General features: G+C 36.6%; 2 protein-coding genes across 4 annotated transcripts; both read left to right on the top strand.

The window, feature by feature from the left end:
* Window positions 1-2,892: 2,892 nt before the first annotated feature.
* LOC104899011 (uncharacterized) lies at window positions 2,893-3,276 on the top strand. The gene has a single exon (XM_010686148.1). The coding sequence runs from the start codon at window positions 2,893-2,895 to the stop codon at window positions 3,274-3,276; it is 384 nt and encodes a 127-aa protein (XP_010684450.1).
* A 12,352-nt stretch (window positions 3,277-15,628) lies between these two features.
* On the top strand, window positions 15,629-26,260 carry LOC104898929 (poly [ADP-ribose] polymerase 2). 3 transcript variants are annotated; one of them, XM_010686056.4, is made up of 18 exons: window positions 15,630-15,894; window positions 16,068-16,344; window positions 17,279-17,442; window positions 17,560-17,641; window positions 19,355-19,581; window positions 19,868-19,997; window positions 20,308-20,363; window positions 22,541-22,614; window positions 22,819-22,865; window positions 23,025-23,074; window positions 23,204-23,266; window positions 23,477-23,557; window positions 24,116-24,226; window positions 24,355-24,430; window positions 24,533-24,675; window positions 25,012-25,085; window positions 25,442-25,547; window positions 25,662-26,260. In XM_010686056.4, the coding sequence occupies exons 1-18, from the start codon at window positions 15,811-15,813 to the stop codon at window positions 25,752-25,754; spliced, it is 1,938 nt and encodes a 645-aa protein (XP_010684358.1). In that variant the 5' UTR covers window positions 15,630-15,810; the 3' UTR covers window positions 25,755-26,260. The 3 variants fall into 3 exon arrangements, with proteins under 3 accessions (XP_048504416.1, XP_010684358.1, XP_048504417.1); XM_048648460.1 differs by having other exon boundaries at window positions 15,631-15,899; XM_048648459.1 differs by lacking the exons at window positions 25,442-25,547; window positions 25,662-26,260 and adding an exon at window positions 25,275-25,435 and having other exon boundaries at window positions 15,629-15,894.
* Window positions 26,261-26,835: the final 575 nt, after the last annotated feature.

Below are 26,835 nucleotides of genomic sequence, written 5' to 3'. Positions count from 1 at the left end.
AAGGCAAAGGAACAAGTTCCTTTAGATGATTGTGGCTGGGTTATTGAAGTTTGTCTTCATGCACAACACATGATTAAGTTTTATAATCACCTTCATTGAACTTTAGATGCTAAGACTGATAAGATGCTGGGTTTAATGAAAGTCCTAAGTGATACCGTGATTGAGCAACAAAAGACATGGAGACAATGGCCCAAGCCATTAAGAGTTTGAAGCAGCAACTTGATGAGCACCATGGGAGGTGATGAAGAAGTTGGAAGATGTGGTTGAAAAGAAGTTGTTGAGGAACACCATTCCCTTCCCTTCCTAATGTCTAGTTCTTGTTTCTCTTCAAGGAACAAGACTTCTTAGCTTTTGTTTCTTTTCTTTTTTTTCTTTGTCTCTTTTTGTACTTTAAGGAACAAGTGCTATAAATACATGACTTTTGCTATATTTGTCTTCGTTTGTGATTTATGTGCATAATTTCTTACTTGGAATGGCTAGTATTCTGTGATTGATGTTTGAGCTAGTCTACCCTTTGCATATCCTAACTTAACCATTTTTATGGTGCTTGTTAATGGTCTCAAGGTATTGGTGATCTATTTATGAAATCACGAAGAGTTTGATCTTTTTGACGATGACAAAGGGGGAAAAAGATTACGGAATAAACTATACTAAATAAAAATAAAATTTAGAAAAATCGAGGTAAATGAAAAATCAAAATTAAGATTCTTAATCCCAGAGATAAATATAAAATCAAAATTAAGATTCTTACTCTTGCTTTTTCATTTCTTATTTTATTATTTTATCTTTTTCACTCTCTTATGTTTTTTTTTTTATTTCCTTATTTTGTACCTTTGTTGTCATCGTCAAAAAAGGGGAAATTGTTAAACCCTAGTTTTGATGATGACAAAGGAACAAAGATGCAAACTAAGTACTAGACTAACAAGTTGTTTAAGTGAGTGAATTTCAAGGTATCAATGAAAAAAGCAAAGATAATACTAATTCAAGGAAGAAATCAAGTTTGGATTTTGAAGACTAAGTGAAGATGTTTCTATATTTTGTACTAGAGCAGCATTGGAGCAAGAAGACTAAAGCGAGGCATTTTGTTTCTAGTTCCAGGGTAAAGGAACGAGTGAAATGGTAAGGAACTATGGCAATTTAGAATGAGAATGATCGTTTGTTCCTTTGAAAGGAACAGAAGAATTGGCGCTAAACTTATAAGTTAAAGGAACTAGACTTAGGATGAAGCATTACAACAGTACATTTATGGCAGTTGAGTAAATTATGCCTAGAATCTAGGTAACCTTTTTATTTAAGGAAAAATCTTATTTTATGGAAAATCTTTTTAAGGAAAAGATTTTATTTTTCCAAAGATAATAAAAATACTTTTGGTTTTTAGAAATTATATTAAAGATAATTTTTTATTAAAAGGATTTTATTTCGGTTTATTAATAATAATGTTTTTAATTAAATCAGATTTTCGAGTAATGCTTAAAGTGGTTGCTAAAATTAAGGAGAGTAACTAAAAACTTCCCATGTTAACAGTGATCATGGAATCATGGGATGTTTAAGGAACGTGTTCCTCCAGTAAGGAACATCATGGGATAATGGTTTTCACTAATACATGTTTTAACCCACGTTCTAAGTATTACCACTATAAATATTAATGTCTAATTAAGTTCCAAATTGTGTCCGACTAAGTCATTTAGTGAGTTTAACTAATAAAGTGTCAGTGCCTTCATTCTCTCATAAAAGCCATTTGTTCTTTGCCTTCTTACTCTAATTCCACTAAGTTTATTCGATCAATTGTATTTTGGTTTTTGGGGTAAGGGGACTTTGAGTGAAGTTCCGTAAGAGAGAAGCTTTGAGTAAAGCAAGTAAAGTGAGAAAACTTCAAGTGAAGTTGAGAGGAACAATTGTTAAGGGAACAGTGGTTCAGGAACTTGAGTTTAGGAACTCAAGGTGTGGCTCGTGAGTAGAATTAGGTTGTAACAAAGTTGTTTGGCCTAATTAGTGAAAGAGTTGAGTTTAAAATCCCTAGTGGTCGAGGTTGTTTCTTCTTGTTGGCCCAAGAAGTTTTTCCTCGTAAAAATCCTTGTGTTCCTTTAGCTTGTTTATTTGTTAAGTTTAAATTTCGCAAAAAGTTACGTTTATTTCTACACATACAATTCACCCCCCCCCTCTTGTATTGTTCCTAGTGAAATAACACTTGGCATGTGGAGGGCACGATGGAGCAAGCAAAACTATTGCTAATGTGCTTCAATGTGGTATGTTTTGGCCATCATTGCAAAAGGATGCTCGGGAGTTTGTTTTGGGTTGCGATAGATGTCAAAGGAGTGGTGGCATCACAAAAAGACATGAGATGCCTCAACAATACATTCTCGAGGTTGAGCCATTTGATGTTTGGGGAGTTGACTTCATGGGTCCATTTGTTCCTTCTTTTGGCAATATGTACATTCTTATTGCGGTCGACTACGTGACAAAATGGGTTAAAGCCATTGCCTCCCCCACCAATGACCACAAGGTTGTGACCAAGCTCCTGAAGAAGATCATATTCCCTTGACTTGGAGTGCCCCGTGTATTGATAAGGGATGGCGGTTCACACTTGGCCAAGAAACAACTAGAAGCACTTTTGAAGAAGTACGGGGTAAATCACAAAGTCGGTCTTCCTTATCACCCCCAAACCCAAGGCCAAGTTGAAGTCTCAAATCGAGAAGTAAAGAATGTCCTTGAGAGAGTGGTCAATAAGACAAGAAAGGATTGCTCTTTGAAGCTCGATGATGCTCTTTGGGCTCTTCGCACGGCTTTCAAGACACCTATAGGCACCACTCCCTATCGCCTTGTGTATGGCAAACATGTCATTTGCCGGTTGAACTAGAGCACAAAGCTTGGTGGGTAATTAAAGAGCTCAACATGGATCTTCACTTGGCGGGAGACGCTCGAAAGGAAAGGTTAGTTGAGCTTGAGGAACTCCGATTTGACGCCTATGAGAGCTCAAGATTGTACAAAGAGCAAACAAAGAAATGGCATGATCACCGGATTCAACAAAGAGAATTTCGGGTTGGGGACAAAGTCTTGTTGTTCAAATCAAGACTAAAACTCTTCCCTGAAAAGTTAAAGTCCAAGTGGTCGGGGCCTTTCTCATTGTTGAAGACTACCCCTTATAGAGCTTATGAGATTTTGGGGGAGAACGGTCCATTTTGGGTGAACGGTCAGATGTTGAAGCTTTATCATGATAATCACGCCAATGGTTCCATTGGTTGTTTGATCCTTCGCTCACCCGAGCGCATCTCGTAAAGGACATATCATTTTTAGTCCAGCTAATGACTTAAAATAAGCGCTATACGGGAGGCAAGCCATGAGAGCTACATTGGGACGTATGATTCTTATGAAAAGTTGAGTTGAAAGGAGTGAGTTGGTATAGAAAAAAAAAAACAGACGCCTAAGGTGCGCCCACACCGTTCTAAAAATTTAGAACAGTGCGCCCGCACCTTTTCTAAAAAAAAATTTCAGAATAAAAGATAGAATAGGGTGATGCTCCCGCACCTCCTCCAAGTGTGCCCGCACCAAGTAATTTTCGAAAAAAAAATAAACTGAAGGGCTTGGTGCACCCGCACCTTGTTAAGGTGCGCCCGCACCAGCTTTTCAAATAAATTTTCGAAAAGAAGGGTCTGGTGCGCCCGCACCAAACTCAGCTGGGTGAATATACGAAAGTTTCTCTGTTTTTTTCGGCCCTCACCATTCCTTCTTCTCATACTTTCGAAAGTTCTCACTCACTCACTCACTTTCTCTCTCTTTAAGGTCTCTAGATCTGGCCACCACACACATTTTTTTCCGACCGACTTTCTCACGGAATTGTCATCACCTTCATCTCTACAACACTTAAGAGCATAAAATTTGGGGATTTAGTAAGGTTTGGATATCTAGGGTTTCAACTTTTGGGATTTTTATCTCCATGTTGGTAAATCTTCTTCTAATCCTTGTTTTTCATATATAATCTTGTTATTTAGACTTCTAGTGTGTTTTCCTTTTGATTGCATGCTTGTTTTTCCTCTAATTTTTATTATTCATGAAGTTTGCTCAATTTTGTGCTTGATATTGTGATGAACTAGTGAGATTTTATGTTCTTTGTGCGAATTTCATACTCTTTTGAATTTTCGTGAAGTACATTGCATGATTTGCTAAGTGTTATTGAAAATCTTTGCACAACTTGTGGTTTGTTGGGTGAATTTGTGTTGAAAGGCACCTTGTGAGTGGTGAAAATCTTGGAGTAGCTCTAGTCGTTCTTGCTTGTTAGCAACTTTGTTGCTATTGCTTGTGGGATTGTTAGCTGGTAGATTTTAGGATTAGTTTTTATTTTCTTTTCATTTTATTTCCTTTTTTTGTGTGTTTCTTTGTGTAGGGAGTTAGTTTTGTTTTGTGCTATTGAAACGGACCGTCACTTATTCTTCCCCGTTTGAAAAACAAAACCTTTTTCTAACCACCATGGGAAGAAACAGTGGCGAGGGATCATCCTCTCGGTCTAAGAGAGCTAAGACAGGGTCCTCCTCACAAGGACCCTCTTCTAGCTCTAATCCCCCACCTATTTATCTTGTGAAGTTTCTTAATGCGGCTCACAAGCAAATTTTCACACGACTTTCCGAGCACACACTTCGTCCGACGAAGTTCTATGACTACATTAACTGCGTTAACCTTAACATCGAATCGATGATAAGGGAGATGGCAGATAACCTAGGGTTGTCGAACTTTCTCATCGTCCGTGAGCCTACTTATGATCAGCTTACTCTTGAATTCTTGAGTACGTTGAACATAAGTCGAGAGGCGGACACGGGTGTACTAACTACCCAATGTCGTCTTTTCAATCAAGTTAGAACACTCTCATTCGACGAATTTTGTGAAGCCTTTGGGATGGATTCCAGTGCCCCTTGTGATGCCCCTTTAGGCACCATTTGGCAGGGGTACAACGAACAGGAATGATGGGCTAAGATCACCAATGGCACCACTCCGTTTCGGACGAACTCATCCAAAGCATTGGAGATTATCCATATCGCTCTCTGTTACTTCCATAGGATGTTGGTTTATACCATCTTTCCTAAAGAGGAAGTCGGGCAGTTAAGAGAGGAAGAGCTTTTGGTTCTTTGGTTGGCCACTAACGGGGCCCACCTTGGAGCCCGAATTAATTTTGCAGCTCCCTTCCTTAATCAACTGCAAGAGATTCGAGGGGGTACTACGGTATCTGGGGAGATCGTTTGTGGTGGAATGATCATCCCGATAGCGTCTTACCTCGGGTTGGACGAGGGCCTGGCTCGCTTGGAAGCTAGCGTGCCTTCTGTTGGTCAGTCCAACCAATTGTATGGTGCAAGCCTGCAGCAGATGAAATTTCTTTGGCATTACATGAAGCCAAACGCATTTGGCTTGTAGGGGGAGACCATATTTTTACATGAACAACGAGTTCATCTGAAACCCATCGCTACTGTGAAAACCGTTGGCGGGTTCCCCCTTCCAATATCGCCCCTCAGGACGTCCCTGATAGGACCTTCATTCAGTTCACCCCTGTAGAGGGCATACCACGGGCTCCGAGAGTTCCGAGGTCCGACCACCGCATTTTTGAGAGTAAGGTGGCCGAACCTTCATCCTCTCAGTCTTTCGATATGGGTTCCGTCATGGCGGCTATCGCCCACATGCAGGCCTCTCAGGAGGCCAATCACCATGCGGTTACCGCTACCCTTGCCGGTATCTGCACCGACCTTGACCATGTTTCTAGGGTGGCTTGGCGCACTCACCTCCCCAATGTCCATTCCTGATACGAGTCCCCTTTCCCTAACCATCCCCACTACCCTCCTACATTCGACCCTCGTGAAGGGCCATTTGAGGAGCCTCCTTTCTGCCCTTACCCCCACTACCCGTCTTACTTCCCTAACGGGTACTCCGGTGGGTATTTCCCTCCTAACCCCCCTCTCGACGGGGGTGATGGTGGGTATTAGGTGTTATTCATGACCCCCTCCCTCTCCCTCCTTTTGCAACTCCGAGCGTGGAGTTTCGCTTAAGCTTGGGGACTTGCATGTATGTTTCACTAGTAGAATAAATGCTTATTGCTGCGGTCAAAAAGTGGCTTATTGCTGCGGTTTTGGGCTCGACGGTTTCCAACAAAAGTAGAAGGAGATCGACGAGGAATCGACGAGGAGAATCGACGGTTGGTGATTTTGGCGAAGACGAACTCGCCGACTGTGAATTTTCGCGAAGTTGGTGAAGACGACCAGTTCGTCGGAGAGGAAGACGACCAGATTTCGCCAGAGACGAAGACGTGCTGGAGACGAAGACGCACTGGAGACGAAGACGCGCTGGAGACGAAGACGAACAACTCGCCGGAGAATGACGACAGATTAAGAGTGAGAGAGAGAGAGGAGATTCTTGCGTGCAGATTATTGAGAGATTAGAGATGAGAAAATAGAGGAGTGAGAGCAAAAGTGAGAGAGGATGAGAGGTTGAGAGCAGAAGTACGTGAGAGAGGATGAGAGGTTGAGAGCAGAAGTACGTGAGAGAGGGGGGTTGAAGAGAGAGGCGGGTGAGGAAAACAAAAAGCCCTTGGATAGAAATGCGTGTTTTATACGGTTTTTTAATATTTTTAAATGATATTGTTGCGGTTCCTTAAAAAAATCGCAGCAATATAATAAAAAGTTATTTTTTAATATTATTTTATTATATTGCTGCGGTTTTTTACCAAAACCGCAGCAATATTTCGGTCAAATAGTCAACTTTTTTTTCAAAAATTTTCACGTAGATACTATATTGCTGTGGCCAAAACCGAAGCAATATCTTTATTTTATATTTATCTTTTCTTTTCACGTGCTATATTGTTGCGTATGAGTAAAACTGCAGCAATACCACCGTAGCAATAAGTAATTATTCTACTAGTGTTTATATCTTTGGGTGTTTGGGGTCATCGGTGGTTAGTGATTTAGGAGTTCTATTGGTTTTCGGTGTAATTCGATGATTGATCCTATATCTTGATCTTGCCCCCCTACCCCTGTTCTCTTATCTTTCATCTGTACAGCATGTGCTTGGTAGTTTGTTTTGGTAGTGTTACCTTGCTTTGCATAAAAAAATTTATCAAAAAAAAAAAATTCCTCTTTTATTCTTTTCCTTTTCTTCTTTCTTTTTATTTTTCTGCATTTAGGATAGCTTGGTTGCTTGCATGATTTGTGGCTAAAAGTGTTCATAACTTGATTGGAAGACCTTTCCTACATTAGACTTGATGGTTTTGGAAGCTGTGTTGTGACTTTAAGCGACTCTTGAGAACGATAACTTTTGGTAGAGTCTTTTTGAAATTAGGAGAGTTGGATGAATGGATTGCCTTGCCCCCTTGTGCAACGAATCCCAAAGGAGGGCCAAGAACCTCGTAAGACTCATTCACAACCCTCACCATTGATCGCCTAACTTATGACTTGCATTTTAGCTCCCCAAGATTGCATAAGACCGAGCCTTTAGAAGAATGATTTAGGGTGTTTCTTTTTGCTAGAAATAGGAGCTCCAAAACCAAAAGCTTGTATACCGGCATAATTATCCGGTTCTCAACCCATCTGAGCCTTTCTATCCTATTTTTGCTTAACCCTCATAATAAGTCATGGTCAAACTTCCTCAAAGTGGAGTGCATGTCTAGTTTGTGTTGAGTTGAGTTGTTTTGATATTGAGTCTTGGTTGAAAGTGAATTAATATGCAAGTATGATTGCAAAAGCTAAAGAAAATTGTGAGAGAAAAGGCAAAAGAAATAAAAAAAAAAAGAAAGCTCTTTGTGTTTCATTTGGATTTCCATTAAAAGAAAAGAAAGAAAGATCAATTTGATGAGAAAAATGATAAACATCCAAAAAGTGAAAGAGTTCAAAAGGTGAAAAAAAGTCAAACTGGAAATCAAGGTTATGTGTGAGGACTTGAATTGAGATTGGTGTTAGGACTAGCTTGGGGGATATTGGCTAGAAATTAAGCGTATCATAGTTGTTACCAAATATTTTCAAACCCCAAATACCCTTCAATTAGGTAGTCTAGACTTGATAGACTTTAATTAGTCCCTTTTTCCCTGTGGATTGACCATTGACTTGCTTTTGCTATGTTCTTTGTTATTGCTTGTTAGGACTTATAAATATTGTTTGGAAAGTGACTTTTGGTGTCTTAACTACACACTAAAAACCTCTTATCAATTATGACTTGGATTTATTTATATGCTTATTTGATTAATGTGTTATTTATCATCTTCGATGATTTAGTTTGTTATGGATATTTTATCATGTTTGATGACTTGGTAGATTAATATTTTGATTATTGTTTTTGTTTGAGAGTAAGATATTCAGAGAGACGGAATTCCGATGTGAAGAACATGCAAACCATAGGATGGAATCCTAGGTATACATTGGTTTTGTCGTTGTTGTCCGAGAGGTCAGTGGGGACGGAATATTACGCCACATAACGAGTATGGCCATTCTTAGACTCAGGCAGTAGGGAATGTAATTCATAGGCTGTCTGGATGTTGTGATCTGACATTACCATAGGAAGTGGGATGTCCACTAGTGTTCAACTCTCTCTCAAACTAATTATATTATTTTAAACTTTGATGGTTTATATTGTTGAATTTATATGTATATTTTACTTGTCCATTTGTTTATCTTGTTATCTTTACCATATTTGTATATATATATATAGCATGTTATATTGTACTGGTCTAATAGTTTTTATTTGCTTATTTGAAGTTTACTATTGAGATGTTTTTGTATGACTTGAGTATTAAAACTTTTATAACTCTTATATGGATCATAATAGAGTGGGGAGAGATGTTAGTTACTCCCCACTGATTGTGAATGTTTGTTGATATATTTTGCAGTTGATTATGTCGTGTTATGGGCATTGAGAGAAAGGATATTTAGGATTTTTAAGACATTTTATTTATATTTACTAGCTACTTTTGGTTTATGAGGTTGTTTGGCATCTTTATGGATATTTTGCATTATTTTAATGGGGTTTTATTTTATTTAGTTTAATTTTAATCTTTGATTAGAGTGACATTTTCGTCACGCAATATTTCTTGTACCGCCATTTCTTTAATAAAATATTATATTCTCACTATATTGTGTTTATAAAAGGATGAAGTGTTACAGCAGCAGTTGGGTGAGCAAATAAATGGAGCAGGGATTGATGACATGGCGTTCAATTGAAGACTCCACTACAACTTAGGGAGGAGCGTGCGGTTGAGGGGAAGTGGGTTGAAGACCAACCAACATTTGTTGGAGATATCTTGAGATTCCCCAAAAATGGAATCTATCGTTTATCAACGTGCACTATATTTTAGTATAAATGGGCCTAGTTAGCTCTCATTGTATCACATCTCAATCACCTCTCACTCACTACCTCATTACTTACTTTCTAGCTTTGTTGCTATCTTGTTTCCTACGCATACTCGAGCATACTTAGTGAATTGGCAGGATACCAATCCTTACTTATTTTTTCGCACTTTATTTTGCGCAACTTATTTCAAATTGCAATTAATTGTCAACCCGCTCTCCAAACAAAGTAACCTTAGTGTGAAATTTGCCTAAAACAGAGATACGGATGGGAGATAGCCACCAAGACAGTGTAGATCACTGTTAGCCGGACTGTGCTAACCATTGTCCAGGAGTCCTAGTTCTGTTAGGATTCGTATGTAGTGTCCTAGTTCTGTTAGGAGACTATGTATTTTAATTGCTTTATGAGTCTTTAATTTCAGTTGTTTGAGTGATAAAGGAATCCTATTATACTTAGGAGTCTAATTCCTTTGTCATTAAGTCTAATTAGGAGTCTAATTATTATGTTTATCCTAAAGTAGGCGTGTGGTTATAGATAGACTAGTTAGGTTTTTATCTTTATCCTTTAAGATAAAGATAGATAAGTTTGTTAGTTATTTTTGTTTATCTTTTAAGCTTACTAGTTTATCTTAGAATTCGTAATCTTGTATTATATAACCAAGATTTCAGCCATAATAAAGGAGGAGATTTGTTTGAGTAAAAGAAAGTGCGTAATTGCATGTGTTGAGCGTAAGCTAACAAATTGGTTTCTGAGTAGTAAACCAAAATAAACAAGCGAGACTTGTTTGTCTATGCTCTTAACTGCGACTTAAGAGTAATAGCCTTTTAGTTTCATACTTAGTTTGTTCATAAATCACAAAACCATAAAAAGAGTTTGAAACAACCACGAAAATCACATCAAACAGTGAATACACTATCCATTGAGTAAATCAGGTTTTATCAATATGACTATTCATGATAAACAAATTTATTAATAGTGGATACACTACCCTCGAGTACACTTATTTCAAATCGCAAGTTAATTGTCAACTTGCTCTCAAAACAAAGTAACCTTAGTGTAAAATTTGCCTAAACAGTGGATAAACTATCCATTAAGTAAATCAGGTTTTATCGATAAGACTATTTATGAGAAACAAAATTTATTAGTAGTGAATAGGGGTGTCAAAAACTGGGCCGACCCACGGGTGAACCAGCATGCAACCCAGACCCAATCTGTTCCGAGCCGAGAGTGGTCGTTTGGAAAGCCGACCCATTCCGACCCAGCGTTCACCCGTGCCCAGTTTAATCCGTGGAATTGGTAAACCAACCTGAGTTGGGCCGACCCAGTTTGACCCATACCCAGTTGCACCCGTGAATAACGACCTAGACCCAACCTGTTTCCGACCAAAAATAACCCGCACCCAACTTCACCCGCCAATGACCCAGTTAAACCCACTCAGTTATCACCCAACCCAGTTACCACCCAACCCAATTGTGACCCAATCCAGCTATCACCGACCCAGTTCTGACTCAACCCAGTTATGACCCAACTCAGTTATGACCCAACCCAATTTCGACCCAATCCAGTTGCCACCCAACCCAAGTAAACCCGACCCAACACCATTCCGACTTAAGTGAACTGAATTAAACTGAATTGGGAGTAAATGTAACTAAAATCAACTGAAAAATGATTAACTGAAACTGAATAAACTGTAAATAAAAAACCAAAACTCACTATAAGAAAAACCGCCAATTACGACCAGATTTCTGGTCGCAAAAAGCTCAAATCTGGTCGTAAAAGGCTTTTTACGACCAAAAACGCGTGTGGTCGTAAAAGGCTTGGCCATAAATAACAGTACAATCAGTTTCACTTTCTCGTCGTAATTGTTCTTTTGCGACCAGATTTAATTCCCGTCGCAATTAGTTGTCGTCTGCGACCAGTTTTCTAGCCGCAAATATGAGTAAAAAAATTGAAAAAAAAAATTAGCAACTAAACATAGTTGCTAATTTCAAGTATTTACAATTTAATATCATAACAATAACATAAATTTATACAAAAATTAATTCATCATTCATAATCACCAAAATTGCTGATTACTACAGCAATATGCTTCAAAGAATTATATTGAATTTGGTACGAGAAAACTTAAATATGAAAACTTAAATTATACAAAAACTAATTCATCATCGTTAATCATTCATCATCATCACTTGGATTGAAACATATCTTTATCTTCTTCATCAACAAATCTTCATGATCATCATCTTCATCAACAAATCTTCAAACAATCTGCAACCAAAAACAAGAAAAAATCGAACGAATAAATCAAAACAAATAATCCAGATCTGAATTTTTAACCAAAAATTCAGCCAAAAAACACACATTTTGAACCCAGAAATTCCAACGAATTAAACCCAGAAATTCCAACGAATTAAACCCAGAAATTCCAACGAATTAAACTTAGAAATTCCAACAAATTTTATGCAGAAATTCGAACCAGTTTTCCCAAAAATTCGAACCAAATTTTACCCCAAAAACGAACCCCAACTTTGCCCCAAAAATTGAACCCAAATTTGCCCAAAATCGAACCAATATACTCCCCAAAATCGAACCCAAAATTTCCGTAATATTCAAGCACAAACTTTCCCAGATTCGAACACAGATTTGGCCCCTATTCGAACCCATATTCAACCAGAAATTCAACCCTAAATATCCCAGAAATTCAACCACAAACTCAACCCTAAATTGGAATCCCATCAAACCAAGATCTAAAAACATAAAAAGGAAATTCGTAAATTACCCAAAACCCACAGAAATTACCTAGCAAAATTATCCTAAACCCCCAAAAATTCAACCACGAAACCCCTGAAATTCAAAGTGAATTGAACCCCGAAAAATTCGACATAATAGGAACCCTAAATACTCGAATTTCCCCAAAAGAATCTAACACCAAATCACCATCAAATTTCGAGTGAATAATTCGAAAAATTCAACAAAAAACGCCCCCAAAATTTTCACAAAAATCCCCAAAACCCCAAAAAAACTTAAAGAAAAAAGTGAGGAAAAATACCAACGGCGGCGAAGAACAGTGGCAGCAGCGGCGGCGAAGAATAGCTGTAGCAGCGTCGCAGTGGTAGAGATCTACCATAGAAGTAGAGATCGAAGTGGTGGTTGTGTTGTGGTTGTTGTGGTGGAAGAGATCAAAGAGCTGAGAGAGAAAGTGGAGGATGGAGGTTGTTGTGGTGGAAGAGATCAAAGAGAGAGAAAGTGGAGGATGGAGGTTGTTGTGGTAGAGGAGATCGAAGAGAAAGAAAGTGGATGATAGTGGTTGTGTTTGCTGGTGGAGGACATTGAAAAGGGACAAAATGGGTGGGGAAAATATTTTATACTAATTTTAAAAGACTGATTGAAAATGGGGAGATAGAAATGGGGTCTTCAAAATTTCGGGAAAATTGAAGGGGCGCGGGTTTTTTAATTTTGGGGAAAAAAATTTGGGGAAAGAATTTCGCTTTTATTTTGGCCAAATTTTAAGATCTTTATATTTACGACCTGATTTCCGTCTCATCGCAAAACACTTCTTATATTTACGACAGTTTACTGGATCTGGTCGTAAATGCTCGTATTTACAACAAGAAATCACCGTGGTTGTAAATAATGAGCATTTTAAAATGATGGAATATAATAGAATAATTAATTTTATACTAATTTTAAGTTTTATGATCTTGCATATTTGATGATTGTCCAATATCATAAATTAAGACAAATCAAACAATAATTATAGTTAAACACTTAAAGGGTAATAAGATTATATAGGGAAAACAAGGTTGTGTTTACTTTTTTTATCGATGTGGGACATTACTTTTTTACATAAAGACTATCTAAATATTTCCGAGCTTTCTCACGAACTCTCGAGTCGAACTTAAGGAAGCTTAGGCTCGGTTATGGTCTTGAGTCGAGCTCGAATAGTTTATCTTGATTGTTAATTGTTAGGTAGTTTGTGTTCACAAAGAAGTGAAGAACAAAAGTATTTTATCTTGATTATTGAATGTCCAACCTCCAAAGTCAAAACTATAATCCGAATTTGATAAATTAGTCATTTGATCATATTCATTGATAATTAATCACTTTAAAGTTTAAATCTTTTATGTATATCAATATATGTATTAATGCAAGTTTTGACATGTTAAATGAGTTTAACCTTAATTAGTCAATAATATATATGGATTAGCCAATAATATAAGTCAAGTCTTAGTTTAGTTTAGTTACTTTTAGCATTGGTAATATAAGTTTGACATGAATTGTTGTAAATTATGATTTTGTAACTTAATAAGTAATCTAAGTACTTAAGTAGAGTACTATTATTATCATGTAAGACTAGTTATCATGAAATCAACTTCGGGTACTGTTTAAGTAGATGCTTGAGTTTCAATATGAATCTAACATAGAGACGATTAACTTAGGTTGTAGAGAGGATGGAAATGGGAGATGTGTTTGAGAGATTGATGGTTAGATTTTGATCATTCTCAAATCAAGGTTTCTAATTCATGATCCATGATATAATTCTTTGACCAATAGGAAAAGAGAATGATCTAGTACATGGATTGATGACCTAGTATAATGAGTAATCTTAAATTTTTATAATCTTACTAATTCTTATTTTGGTTTAGTAACTTACTAACTTTAATAATTAGTCAATTATTTTATTATGATTTAAAATTTTGGTTATTTTTATTGAAATTATCATGATTAGTATTTAAGTATAACTATCATTTATTAATTAGCATAATATAACCAATATTATTATTATTATTTAATTAAAGTTATGAATTGGGTTTCTAAATTTTAATTAGTCATCATATTGTTGCTTATACAAGTATTAATCTATTACTCAATTAAGTAATAGTATTATTATATTTATTTTAGTGAACTTAAATCTACTGTTATATTGACTTAGATTATCGACTTACAATCATATACAACTTCATTGATCTCGTTTAATAACAACTTGTATGGAGTATGGACTTATGCCTTAAGCCCTTAACAACTTAAAATGGTTGTTAGTTGTTACTTGTTACTTGAATACTTATGCAATCATGAGTAAGAATAAGTGAATAACCGATACGTGATACTTAAGCAATAGGCCAATAGCCAATGCCCAATGGTGAATGGCCCAATAATATAAGTATACCTTATAAGTCTTACTTTAGTAACATTTCAAATTAGTAATATAAGTATCAAACTATTAATGATTCAATGTATTATTAAAAAATTCTCAATGACTCAATCACAATTCACAATATCAGTATAATTACTATAATATATCACTATAAAGTATAATCTATACCACAATATCACAATACCACATATTATAAGTTCATAACAATCTCGACCCAAATCAATACGCTGCGGTACCGCCAGTTTGATATTTCAGCTGTTTCAAGCACCAAGTCCTACCGAGATCCGATTTATTCCGACCCAAGTCATTCCCAAAACCGATTTATTCTGACCCAAGTCATTCCGATAGTCGATTTCTTGAATACTCAGTTAATTCTGAAGGTCGATTTATTCTGACCCAATTCATTCCGATATCGATTTCTTCCGACCCAAGTAATTCCGAAAGCCGAATTATACCGACCCAAGTTATTCCGATATCGATTTCTTCTGACCCAAGTAACCCGAAAGCCGATTTCTTCTGACCCAAGTAATTCCCAAAGCCGAATTATTCCGACCCAAGTCATTCCGAAGCTGATTTATTCCGACCCAAGTTATTCCGATATCGATTTATTCCGACCCAAGTAATCCGAAAGTCGATTTCTTCCGACCCAAGTCATTCCGAAATCCGATTTCTTCCGACCCAAGTCATTCTGAAAGCCGATTTTTTCCGACCCAAGTCATTCCGAAAGCCGATTTCTTCCGACCCAAGTCATTCCGAAAGCCGATTTGGACCGACTTCACCTTATTCCATTCCGACCCAAATTCACCCAACCCAGATAACGGCCGACCCCGTCTCACCCGACCCAGTTTCGAGATCCCCTCACCCAGTTTCACCCCACCCAAGTTCACCCGACCCACCCAGTTCCGACCCATGACACACTGTCACCCAAATTATTCCGACCCAAATCATTCCGACCCAGCTTGGATCAACCCAAACCCAGGCAGTAACCCAGATTGACACTTCTAGTAGTGAATACACTACCTCGAGTACACTACCCATTAGGCTGTGTACCCGCTTCTGAAAAATTTTCTTCTGTTTGTGCCTGAGGCTGTGACAACGTCATTGCGTCAACGAAGCCCATAGCCCAGTTACATGTTCCATATTTGTAAATTCTAATGCCGGCGCCAAAAATACCCAATAAATCGTGCTGTGCACAACATACCAAAATTGTCTCTCTTCAGTCTTCATTCACTCCCTTCTCTCGCAAGCCTCGCTTGTTTTTCTCTTTTCAAATTCCAACTTTCCATAAATTCAATTCAAACCCCCCTCTTTCCTTACAACTCAACGCACACTCTCTTCTCAACAAAATGGCAAGCAATATGAAAGTTGACGAACTTCGAGCTGAGCTCTCCAAACGTGGCCTTAACACTAGTGGCATCAAACCCACCTTGGTAATGTATAATAACCCTCCTTCTTTCTCTCTCTCTCTGTCTCTTTTATTGATGCAATTGAAGTTCGAACAAGTTTTAGGTAAAACGAACTTTCAGTAGCATGTAAAAAGTTATCTCAGTATTTCCCGAAAATAGAAAACTTTGTTGATTGCAGTTTTTTTTGTTGAATTCAGGTGAGGAGACTGGATGCAGCTGTTCTCAAAGAAAACGATCAATCAACGGTGAAAGATGAGTCTAATAATAATTCAACAGTGGGGAAGAAGAGAGACAGAGAGGATGAAGATGAAAACAATGAAGATTCAAAGGAAATTAGCGCAATCGATAAGTTTCAAGGGATGAGTATCCAAATGTTGCGCAAGAAAGCGTCGCTTAGAGGGATTTCCACCATTGGTACTAAGAAAGAGCTCGTTCAAAGGCTCAGTAATGCTGCTGCTGTTGATGATGGAAATGGTACTATTCTCTTGCCATTTCATTTTTTTTTTGTTGGGTAATTTTGTTTTGGTTATGTCTTTGTGTCTTCTAGCGAAGTTGTGACTCGTGGTAATAATACCCTGTAACGGCCCCCAAAGAATAGGGGGTTTTGGGGATTTATGAAACTTGAAAATTATTGGTAAAATTATTTTGATTGAATGAGAAGAATTTAATTGTATCGTGTAGAATTTACGCCTTTGTGGAACATTTTCTGTGTTTTATATGATTTTCAGTTAAGAGAAATTCGGAAAAAGTGAACGCATTCTTAGTTGAAGTTAGTTCCAATTTGCACTTGGTTAATAGTTATGCTACTTGGACTTGGGCACTTGTGGAATACGTACATGTTCAAGTTACTCCGCTATTTTATGAAAGACTTCTCCATGATTTCTGACCAAAATGAAGTAAATTGTCCATAGTCATGTGGAAGTGTCGAGGATCCAACATGGAGACTTGTAGTAAAATGAAGAGTTCCACTTATATATATTAATAAAGCGAAGATGCTTATATATTCTTTATTTAAATTATAAGTTGCTTTCATTACTATCTATTATCATATAGTAAGAATCTAATTCACCTAGTAACTGTTGCATTAGTATTTATAAATGAATCTAATATTGCGTTGTTATATTATAAATAAACCTACCATCACACATTGGTACTATAAAGTGATATACTCCTCTTCATTGATCTTTTAGAGTGACTCATAATTTGGATCACTACAAATCGGGTGTGAGGAATTTTATTTTGGTATATCTCAATGATAACTATACATTTGAAACATATATGTTAAAAGGTGAAACCTTGGAGAAATAAAACTCTACAAGTATACAAAGAATCTCCACTAACCTCAGTTATATATATTTTTCACTTTAGTTCATGATTTGCTTTGTGAACATTTTGGTTGTATTTCAAGCCAAAGGAGGAGAACTAGTAGAAGGAAAAGAAGAAAAACAAGACAAAAAGGTTGTCGAGGAAGTTAAGAAGGAGAAGCTGGTAATAGCAACAAAGAAAGGTTCAGCTGTCCTGGATCAATGGCTTCCAGACCATATAAAAACTCATTATCATGTGTTGAAAATGGTACTGTGTCCTTACTTATTTATTGTGGTATTCACAGTAACTAGTTGATTGCTAACTTGAGGTTACGGGTGCAAAAAGCGCTCAAAGCTCTCATAACGTGGACCTTTCTGATGTTAGGGAGATGCAATTTATGATGCGATGTTGAACCAGACAAATGTAGGGGATAACAACAACAAATTCTATGTGTTACAAGTTCTCGGTGAGTTTTAGTGTTTGTACATTTGGTTATGCTGAAAATTGATTTCTGAAGAAGGATAGGTGGTTGTCTTCATGTTGTTTGTGCTCTTGATATGATTTATCTGTAATCCACTCGCCTTAATAGGACAGTGGCCTAAGAGAAAATAGGGGACAAGAGGAAGAAGAAAAGGTGCATTATTCACTGTGGCACGAAACGGCTTTTCATTCTTAGACTTAACAAACAAATTTCTGGTTTTGGAACTCAAGAACAATTTGTTTGTTATATTTTACGCTTTTTAATTGTCCTTGGTTGGAAAGAAACTGTTTAGGTATTAATTAAGTTGCAAAGTCAAGCTTGATGGTTTGTACTCTTTGGTGCACGGTCAAGCTTCAACTGCATTAAAATCGATGCTGGTTAATTCTGAGCGAGTCTATATAGGCAGATTTACACAGAAGGGGGGGGGGGTTCAAGGTACCGAGGGGGGTGTAGAGGGTAAAGTTGTACCCTACAATTTGTAAAAAATCCGAGTATCATATAAGGGGAAAAAACTAGGGAAAGTGGATATTGAGATTCCAATCTCTCTTTCCTAAAACTTCCTAGATTTTCCAACAAACTACCTTAATTCCAAACTCAAATTAAACATATTCTAACATTCAAACTCAAGATATATAACCCTAAATGAAATACATTTAGAGCTTGAAAACGAAGGAGGATATAGAGACAGGGAGAGGGTGGGGGGGGGGGGGGGGGGAGGGGGAGAAAAGACAACATAGTTAAGAATGTGTGAGAGAGAGAGAGAGAGAGAGAGAGAGAGAGAGAGAGAGAGAGAGAGAGAGAAGAGAACAGAGTTCAAGCATGAGAAATGTAATTTTTTTTTGTTGTTTTTGATTATTTCTTCATCCGTTTTCTTTTAGATGTATCATATTGACTCTTGACACTATGCACTAATTCCACTTTGACTTTGTTTAATTACTTTTATATAAGGAAAACATAGTCATGTTGAACTTGTTAGATTCGTCTTGTCTATACTTCCATAATATCAAGTTTTTATAATTTTCACTTAAACATAATTAGAGATATTACTATTCAAAGTTGTGCGTTGGCAAATGTGCCAAGCCTTTGGGTACACCTAAATGAAAATGGAGGAAGTCTGTCTCACTAACTTTTTTATCCATGATCTTTTTTAAGGATTTTCCAATATGCTTAAATCAAGAAATAATAACTATTTATCAACTCTCACACAAATTTTCTCAATTTAATAGGGCATCTTATGGCTTATATAACTTTGATGTTGACATTGTTACTTGATGCGTTTGTAGAAGTGCTAACAAGTTTTTTCTTTTTTTCTTCTCCCATGAGACTGGCGTGATTGTTTTATTCTTAGTTGAAGGGTTTTGTCAATAATCATAAAATTAATAATGCAATAATTTGGAAGACATTTGAATTTAGGGAGGGCGTATGCGGCTTATTGTTTACTACCTCCGTTTTTTATAGTTGTACCATATTCACTTTTGACACTATTCACATTCTCTACTTTGACTCTTGTATTAGGTATAAGTAAGGAAATATATGGTCATGTGGGATCTTGTTAGACTTGTTTCGTTATGTAGTAGTTATTGCATAAAATCAACGTTTACAATATTTACTTATGCATAATTTTATTCTTAATTAGAGGGAAAGAGGAAGCATATGTTTTTAAGTATATAAAACTTATTGCTTCTTGTGCTAGTACAGAAGCTGATGGTGGTGGCACATATATGGTATATAATAGATGGGGCAGAGTAGGTGTGAAGGGTCAAGATAAGTTGTTTGGAGCCTATTCATGTAGGGAAACTGCTGTCCAAGAGTTCGAGCAGAAATTCTTGGCCAAAACGAGAAATCATTGGTCTAATCGAAAAGATTTTGTTTCATACCCAAAGTACTACACTTGGTTGGAAATGGATTACAGTGAAAAGGACCAGGTATGAATCGAGTTCTTTTTCTATCATTTTGAAAATGTTATGCAATATCTGAATTTTGTAATGCCTTTTCTCTTATAATTGTGCGATGGTTTCCGTAGACTGCATCCACTTGTATGCAAATATGTTTAATATGTCTGATGAGTTATCTGAAAGCGTACTAGTTGTTATGAGAAAGATTGGGATACAAAACCTTTGAGATTGCAGCTTTAGTAACTGGTTTGTACTATCATATTCTTAAGGTTGCTGGATGTTCAAATGGACTCATGATATTTACATTTACTTTCAGGACCAAGAAAAGTTTTCGGCTTCTTGTACCAACATTCAACCTCAGGAAAGCAAACTTGAGCAGCGTGTTGCAAAGTTCATCTCTCTTATTTGCAATATTGGCATGATGAGGCAGCAGATGATGGAAATAGGTCAGTCTCATGTAACAAGCGTTTGATCATGCTTTTCTTTGAGGACAACAGAATACTTAAGATTGTATTGTTGCTAAGTTTTAAATTTGTGCTGAGAGCGTATCCTGATGTTTATGTCGTCCATAGGCTGTTTTCTTTTGTTATCTGATGTTCAACTTCTCTTCTGCGAGGGGTGGAGAAGGGGGTTGCCATATGCTGGTTTCACAGCTATACAAATGCAACAAAGCACTTGTTTTCTGCTTAGTCAATCTGTTCTTATATCCTCTTTCTTCAGTTTCATATTTCATGAATATTGCATTTTGTCGTTCAGGATACAATGCTGAGAAATTGCCTCTTGGAAAGTTGAGCAAATCCACAATTTTTAAGGTAAATGTTAGATTTTATTGTTCGAAAGTTTTACATTTGTTATAAGATAACTGTTGATTAGACCTTGAAGTTGTCTTGGTTATGTAGCATCTGTTATTATTTGATAGATTATGGTGACATTGTAATAATTACATAAAAAATTACTTTGACTATAAAAAAGATGAGTCATCTGTCGTTTCGAAGAAGTCACGAATCACGATACCCTTATCTAGCTACTCCCTCCGTTCTCTTTTATTCTATCTGTTTTGACATGTGTGTTTGCTAATGCACTTCTTTGACTATAAATATCTTTCATTGCATATTAGTAAAAATTATAACAATCAAATATTAACGAAGTATTAATTGAGACGGATCAAACAAAACCCCACATGACTATATTTTTCCTTATGTATTGAGAAGAATTTAGAAAGATCTTTTTAAGTGTGAATAGTGTCAAGATTCAAAATTAGAAGAAAAAGGAGAACGGATGGAGTAATAAATACGGTATGAGCAAAAAAGATGGCGTCAATGAATTTTCTAAGAAGCCAAGATGTGTTACTACTAATAGCAACACTATAAATGTCCTGTCTTCTTAGATAATATGCATTAATGCATTGAAACCACAACTTATCAGCTTTGAAAGCAATAGCCCAAAGAAGCTTTAGCGTAGCTTTGTTCCAAATAGCCATATTAATGAGACTCCAGCCACCAGCCACCTTTGGATTATAGAAGGAAGACCAAGAAATAAGAGCTTTCTTAGGGTCAACTGTTTTTCTAGTCCAAAGGAATTTTCTTCAAACTGCCTCTTCAGCCTTAATAACCTTCTTTGAAAGAGGAAAAATATGGACCCAATAATTTTGCATACTCCAATAATTTTGCATACTACTGAGGATACTTTTAAAAAGTTTTAGTCTACCTGCATAACTAAAAGACTTTGCAGCCCAGCCTTGAGTTCTCTTAGTGATCTTATCAATAAGAGTCTTACACTAAGAAAATTTCATTTTCTTTGAGGACAAAGGGATTCCCAACTACCTAAATGGAAGAGTACGAATAGGAAACTGCACAGCATTAGCAATAGACTCAGCCTCCACTTCAGAAATCCCAGCAAAATAGACGTTGCTTTTTTCAATACTTGCTTCCAAGTCCTGAAGACCTGGAAAACTTATTGAAAGCAGCCATAATCTTTGTAACTAAACTGAGGTCTGGTCTTGAAAGTAGCAACAAATAATCGGCAAACATAAGGTGGGTAAGCTGGATTCTTTCACACTTAGGATGAAATTGAAGTCGGGAATAGCATTTAGCTAGCTAAACACCTACTAAGGTATTCCATACTCAAGGCAAATAAGAAGGGGGATTGGATCTCCCTGCCTTAAACCTTTCTTTGCCTGAAAAGGATAGAAGGAGCACCATTCAAAAGAATTGAATAAGAGACACTTCTTACACACGTCATAATCCACTTAACAAAAATCCGAGGAAAACCAAACTCCAGTAAAACACTCTCCAAGAAAGACCCTCCACAGAATCATTTGCTTTTTTTTGTGTCAACTTTAATGACACATCTAGGAGAGATATATGCTGTAGAATAGCCCCTTATCAATTCAGTAGCAAGCAACACATTGTACAGCAATGAATCTATCTGGTATAAAACCAGCTTGAGCAGAATGGACTGCTTGTATCACCAATTGCATTCTATGGGTAAGAATTTTAGACACTATTTTGTACAAAATTGTACAGCAGGCAATAGGTATGAAATTCTTTGGATTGATAGCTGAAAAACAGACCAACTTTTCTTGAAAAAGAGTGCATTGAAAACAACAATCCCTGGATCTTTTGAATCTTCTATGGAAAAAAGAGCTTTATCAAGTTCATCAAGAGTGATAGGTTGAATAAGAGCACTTAGAGACTCACTACTTAGCACTTTCCCAGCTCTGATGGTAGCAATCCCCAATATTCCCTTTTGTTATTATGCTCGTCTTATGTTTTGTCTAATTCACAAATGTCATTACTCTGATGCTGGTAATTCATGTGTTTGTTTTGATGAGACTTCATTTTTATTTGGCAATTGCCTTGGAAGTTGTTGGCCTTATAGTGAAGTACTATGTTCAGCAGTTCGTCATTTTCTCTGTTAACTTTTTATTTCCTTCATTTGCATTTTAAACTTTATGTCAGAGCTGCTTGTCTCTGCTTCCTGTATGTAGGGTTATGATGTCTTGAAGAGGATTGCTGATGTCATTGGCCAGTCAAACAGAAAATTGCTTGAACAATTAAGTGGGTGAGTATATGTCCACCTTGTTCAGTTCCTATGACATTCCTTGGCAGAATTAATAAGCTGTATATTACTGTGTGTCCCTGTTAATCTTTTTTCATATTCATTGATGTAGTTATCGTTTGAAAGAACCATAGATGTCTACCTCTTAGTTGTATGAAAGATTTTTTTGTACATGATATTCTTACTTGTGAATCCTTTCATTTTCAGGGAATTCTATACGGTGATTCCTCATGATTTTGGCTTTAAGAAGATGTGTAAGTCAATTTAGCTCATCACGGCAGGCAGTATTAGATTTTTTTTAAAAAAATTATTGGCCCTCCCTTTACTTTGAACTTTCATACATGTGTATCATTAACACTTCTGCGATGCTATTGCAAAGCTCTCATCTACTTCATATTTGTAATTATTGATAGATGAGTTTGTCATTGACACGCCTCAAAAATTGAAAAGCAAATTGGAAATGGTAAAGCTATCATCTACTGTAGTACTGTCATTTAATCTGGTTAATTTCGAGCTTCCGTCTTACTTCTGGCGGGAAGATCTCTGCTGCTCACTGCTACTAAATGATTCTGCTGTTTCTTTGATCTGTTAGGTTGAGGCATTGAGTGAAATTGAGCTTGCAACAAAATTGTTGAGTGATGATGTGGGAGTGCAGGTACACTTCACCTGTTTTTTTTTTTCCATGGATAGGAGCATGTCTCCTTTTGGAAATTTGTGCTTGCCTTTATATCTGCTAACCTGCTTATCAGGATAATGTCTGTTCTTGATCATTTTTGACCTATGCTAAAGCATCATCCTTTGTCCTTTTATGTGTCTGATGGATATTGAAACTTGTATTTGCTCAAATCTTGTTCTCTTTTTGCAGGATGATCCCGTGTATGCTCAGTATGGACGGCTTCATTGTGAATTGATACCAGTAGAAGTTGGTTCAGACGAATTCTCCATGGTACAGCATAAATACCATATATATGAGATATGACGTATAGTTTACATTATGGTTTGTGGAGCATGCTTCCTGTGGAACTTATGACCGTGTAGTATCCTATGTTTTTATGTATAAATTCATCAGAGATGTTGCCTAAAAATGGCTAAATGCAGCAGAATACTGCTCCCTCCTCCCCAAGGTACAGGAAAATCCATAATCTCCCAATTTGTCTACCTTGATGTTTAAACGATGCTCTTTGAGGAGAGCATTTGGCTTCAAATGTCTGATGCGAATGTTCCAGCTCACTCCCACAGTATTAAATCCTGTTTATAATCTTTTGTATTCCTTGTAAGATCACTCAAGATTAGTTGTCAAGGTCTTTTAATTGACGGTTTTGAAACATGCAGCCCTTAGGGTTGCATATAAGCATTAAATACATTTCCTATAATAGTATTAATTTAGGAATTTATGACATAATCACACATCAACAGGTGTAATAAGTATTTCCATATTTAATTTCTTATATACAGCCCTTAGGAGCAAATATCATTTTCATTAATTAATTATCTTTCTGTTCAGATCCAGAAGTACACACAGAATACTCATGCAAAAACACATTCGAATTATACAGTAGATCTTGTTCAAATATTTAGGGTGTCAAGAGAGGGAGAAGATGAACGGTATAGAAAGGTAAATTGCTCAGGCCTCTACCACTGTTTTATGGAATAATACGTTGTCTATATACTCTAGATATCTTCTAATATAGTATAGACCACATCTCTGTTTCCTTTCTGATCTACTCGCACTTCTCCTACCAGTTTGCTAATGCAAGCAATAGAATGCTGTTGTGGCATGGCTCTCGGCTAACAAACTGGGCTGGGATTCTATCTCAAGGTAGCTCTGACTTCGATAAATGATATGCCAATGCATCATTTTCCGCTTCGCATAATTGATGGTTCTTTTTTCATGTCCCTCATTCTGCTTCATTGTACCCAGGATTACGCATTGCTCCACCAGAAGCACCTGTAACAGGATATATGTTTGGCAAAGGGGTCTATTTTGCTGACATGTTCTCCAAGAGTGCAAACTACTGTTTTGCCAGTTCCACTGCTCCTACTGGTGTTCTACTTTTATGTGAGGTTGTTATTCGCTTAATGCAATTATCAATTTTTTTGACGATAAGATTGTGAAGAGATCTCATTTTGGATGGAATTGTAGTTATTCTGTATAATAAATATTATGTTTTTGATTTGCTTAGCTTTGAGTTCATAAGCTATCCCGGATTTCGCATCTCTCGAACATTATAAGAACTGTTTTAACACACCCAAAAGAAAGTATTTTTACTGAAAGGCATAGTGCATTTAATGACCTGCTTCCTTTGAAAAATTAAGTGGATCTTTTTCTCTTGGACCTTGGTGATTAACTAGCTCCATCTTCTAGCTCTATAGTTATGGTACTCTCTCTTTTTTGTTCAGGTAGCATTGGGTAAAATGGAGGAGCTCCTTGATGCAAACTACAATGCAGATAACTTACCAGCAGGGAAGTTAAGGTAGTGCCTCAATCTTACTTGTATCATAACTTAACTTTGTTCAATTTGATTTGCACATGGAATCCTTATATTTTAGTTTCCTCCCTCCACTCCCACCTTCCCCTGACCCGTGCAAAGGTACTGTTAAATTGTACCTGAATGACATGCATTTAAGTAACTTTTTGTTTAATTGTTAATTTTTCTTTTTAGAGTTGAACCTTTTGCTTGGATTTTTGTTGAGTTTGTGACATGATACAAGTTTCCAGAGTGCTTTTTGTGAGTTGAAGATGTTGAGACTCACTTTTCTTGTACCTTGTAATATTATAGTTCCCTAGCCCATTCACAGTACCCTTAATATACATAATTTTGCACGGCAGCACGAAAGGAGTTGGTGGCACTGCACCAAATAAGTCAGAGTCGCAGGTACTCAGTGATGGTGTGATCGTCCCCTTTGGAAAACCAGAGAAGAGGAAAGATCAAAAGGTCAGAAGCTAACACTTATTCCTGCTAAATTCCACTTCTAGTCTGGATTGCCCCATTTATGTTGCACAGTTTTTCTGATTCGAGACCTGCTGTCTCGTTTATTTATCACTTCAGAGTAGTCTTTTGTACAATGAGTACATAGTTTACAACGTGGATCAGATAAGAATGCGCTATGTTATTCAAGTCAATTTCAACTATAATCGGTAAGGAGCTTGCAGAAGGGATGCTGTACAAGATTGCTGATAAGGGATGTGATGTGCTATCATAATTTTGTGAAGAGAGGAGTTCATAACGATCAGTCCATAACTACTGTGGTTACTATCTCAAGGGTGGAAGAGCTTCGATTTTGTATAGATGCAAGCTCATGTGCACTGTCTAGTTGATCCAAGCTTCACGAGCTGTGAAATCGTAGAGTATTTTCTGTATATTGTGCTGTTTAGGGGCTACACATATTAATTTTGATCAAACGGAATTTCTGGAACGGTTTCTAAGATCCAAATGCATGTCCTAACTCCTATCCCAAACTGCTCGGGGTTTGAATATTTTTTTCAGGAAATTAGGGTTTGATTTTTAAATACCACCAGTGCTCTAAAATGAAAATAACATTTAGTCGAGACCTCAAGTACATATACTAAAGTCTTAATCACTAGCCTAAGTTGTATTTAGTGTTATTATTATGAAGTATTATAATAAATGAATGAATTTTTTTCTTACTTGGGGCATAGCCCGGGCCTAATAACTGGTTTTAACTTAAAATTAGGCATGCTCTATGCCCATATCCAATATTAAGAGAACATGTCACATTTTTTAATATAACTAGTTTTTTACGCGTGCAAAAATGCACGGGAAGTTTTATAGTAAATATGATTTTGACCGTGTATAATGTGTGGGAATTGTTTTGTTTATTAAGCAGTTGATTATTATTCATAACCAAGTTATAAGTAAGTATCTAGCGTTTACACCCGTGTAAAAATATATTGTATGCTACTTCGTCTCTAACTTTTAGACCTAAAATATTCCAACAAAACTGAATAATTATTTTAAAATAGCCCTAAATGTAAGAGTGTTACGTTTTCAATTTTGACCCTCATTTTTTTTAATTAAAAACATGTCAACCTACATGTTCATTTATCCTTTAATAAATTTATTTGAACCTAATTAATTGCCCAAACTCATATATTTTCAACAATTTAGTAATTAGATATTTGGGCCTATTGTACACTATAGGAATATGTGGTTTAATAATTCTTGTCAAATAGCCAAATTAAAATCAAGCAACTAATAATGT

This window comes from Beta vulgaris, chromosome 7 (genome assembly GCF_026745355.1).
Source record: "Beta vulgaris subsp. vulgaris cultivar EL10 chromosome 7, EL10.2, whole genome shotgun sequence".
NCBI lineage: Eukaryota > Viridiplantae > Streptophyta > Magnoliopsida > Caryophyllales > Amaranthaceae > Beta > Beta vulgaris.
This window is presented reverse-complemented; position numbering and strand designations above follow the sequence as displayed.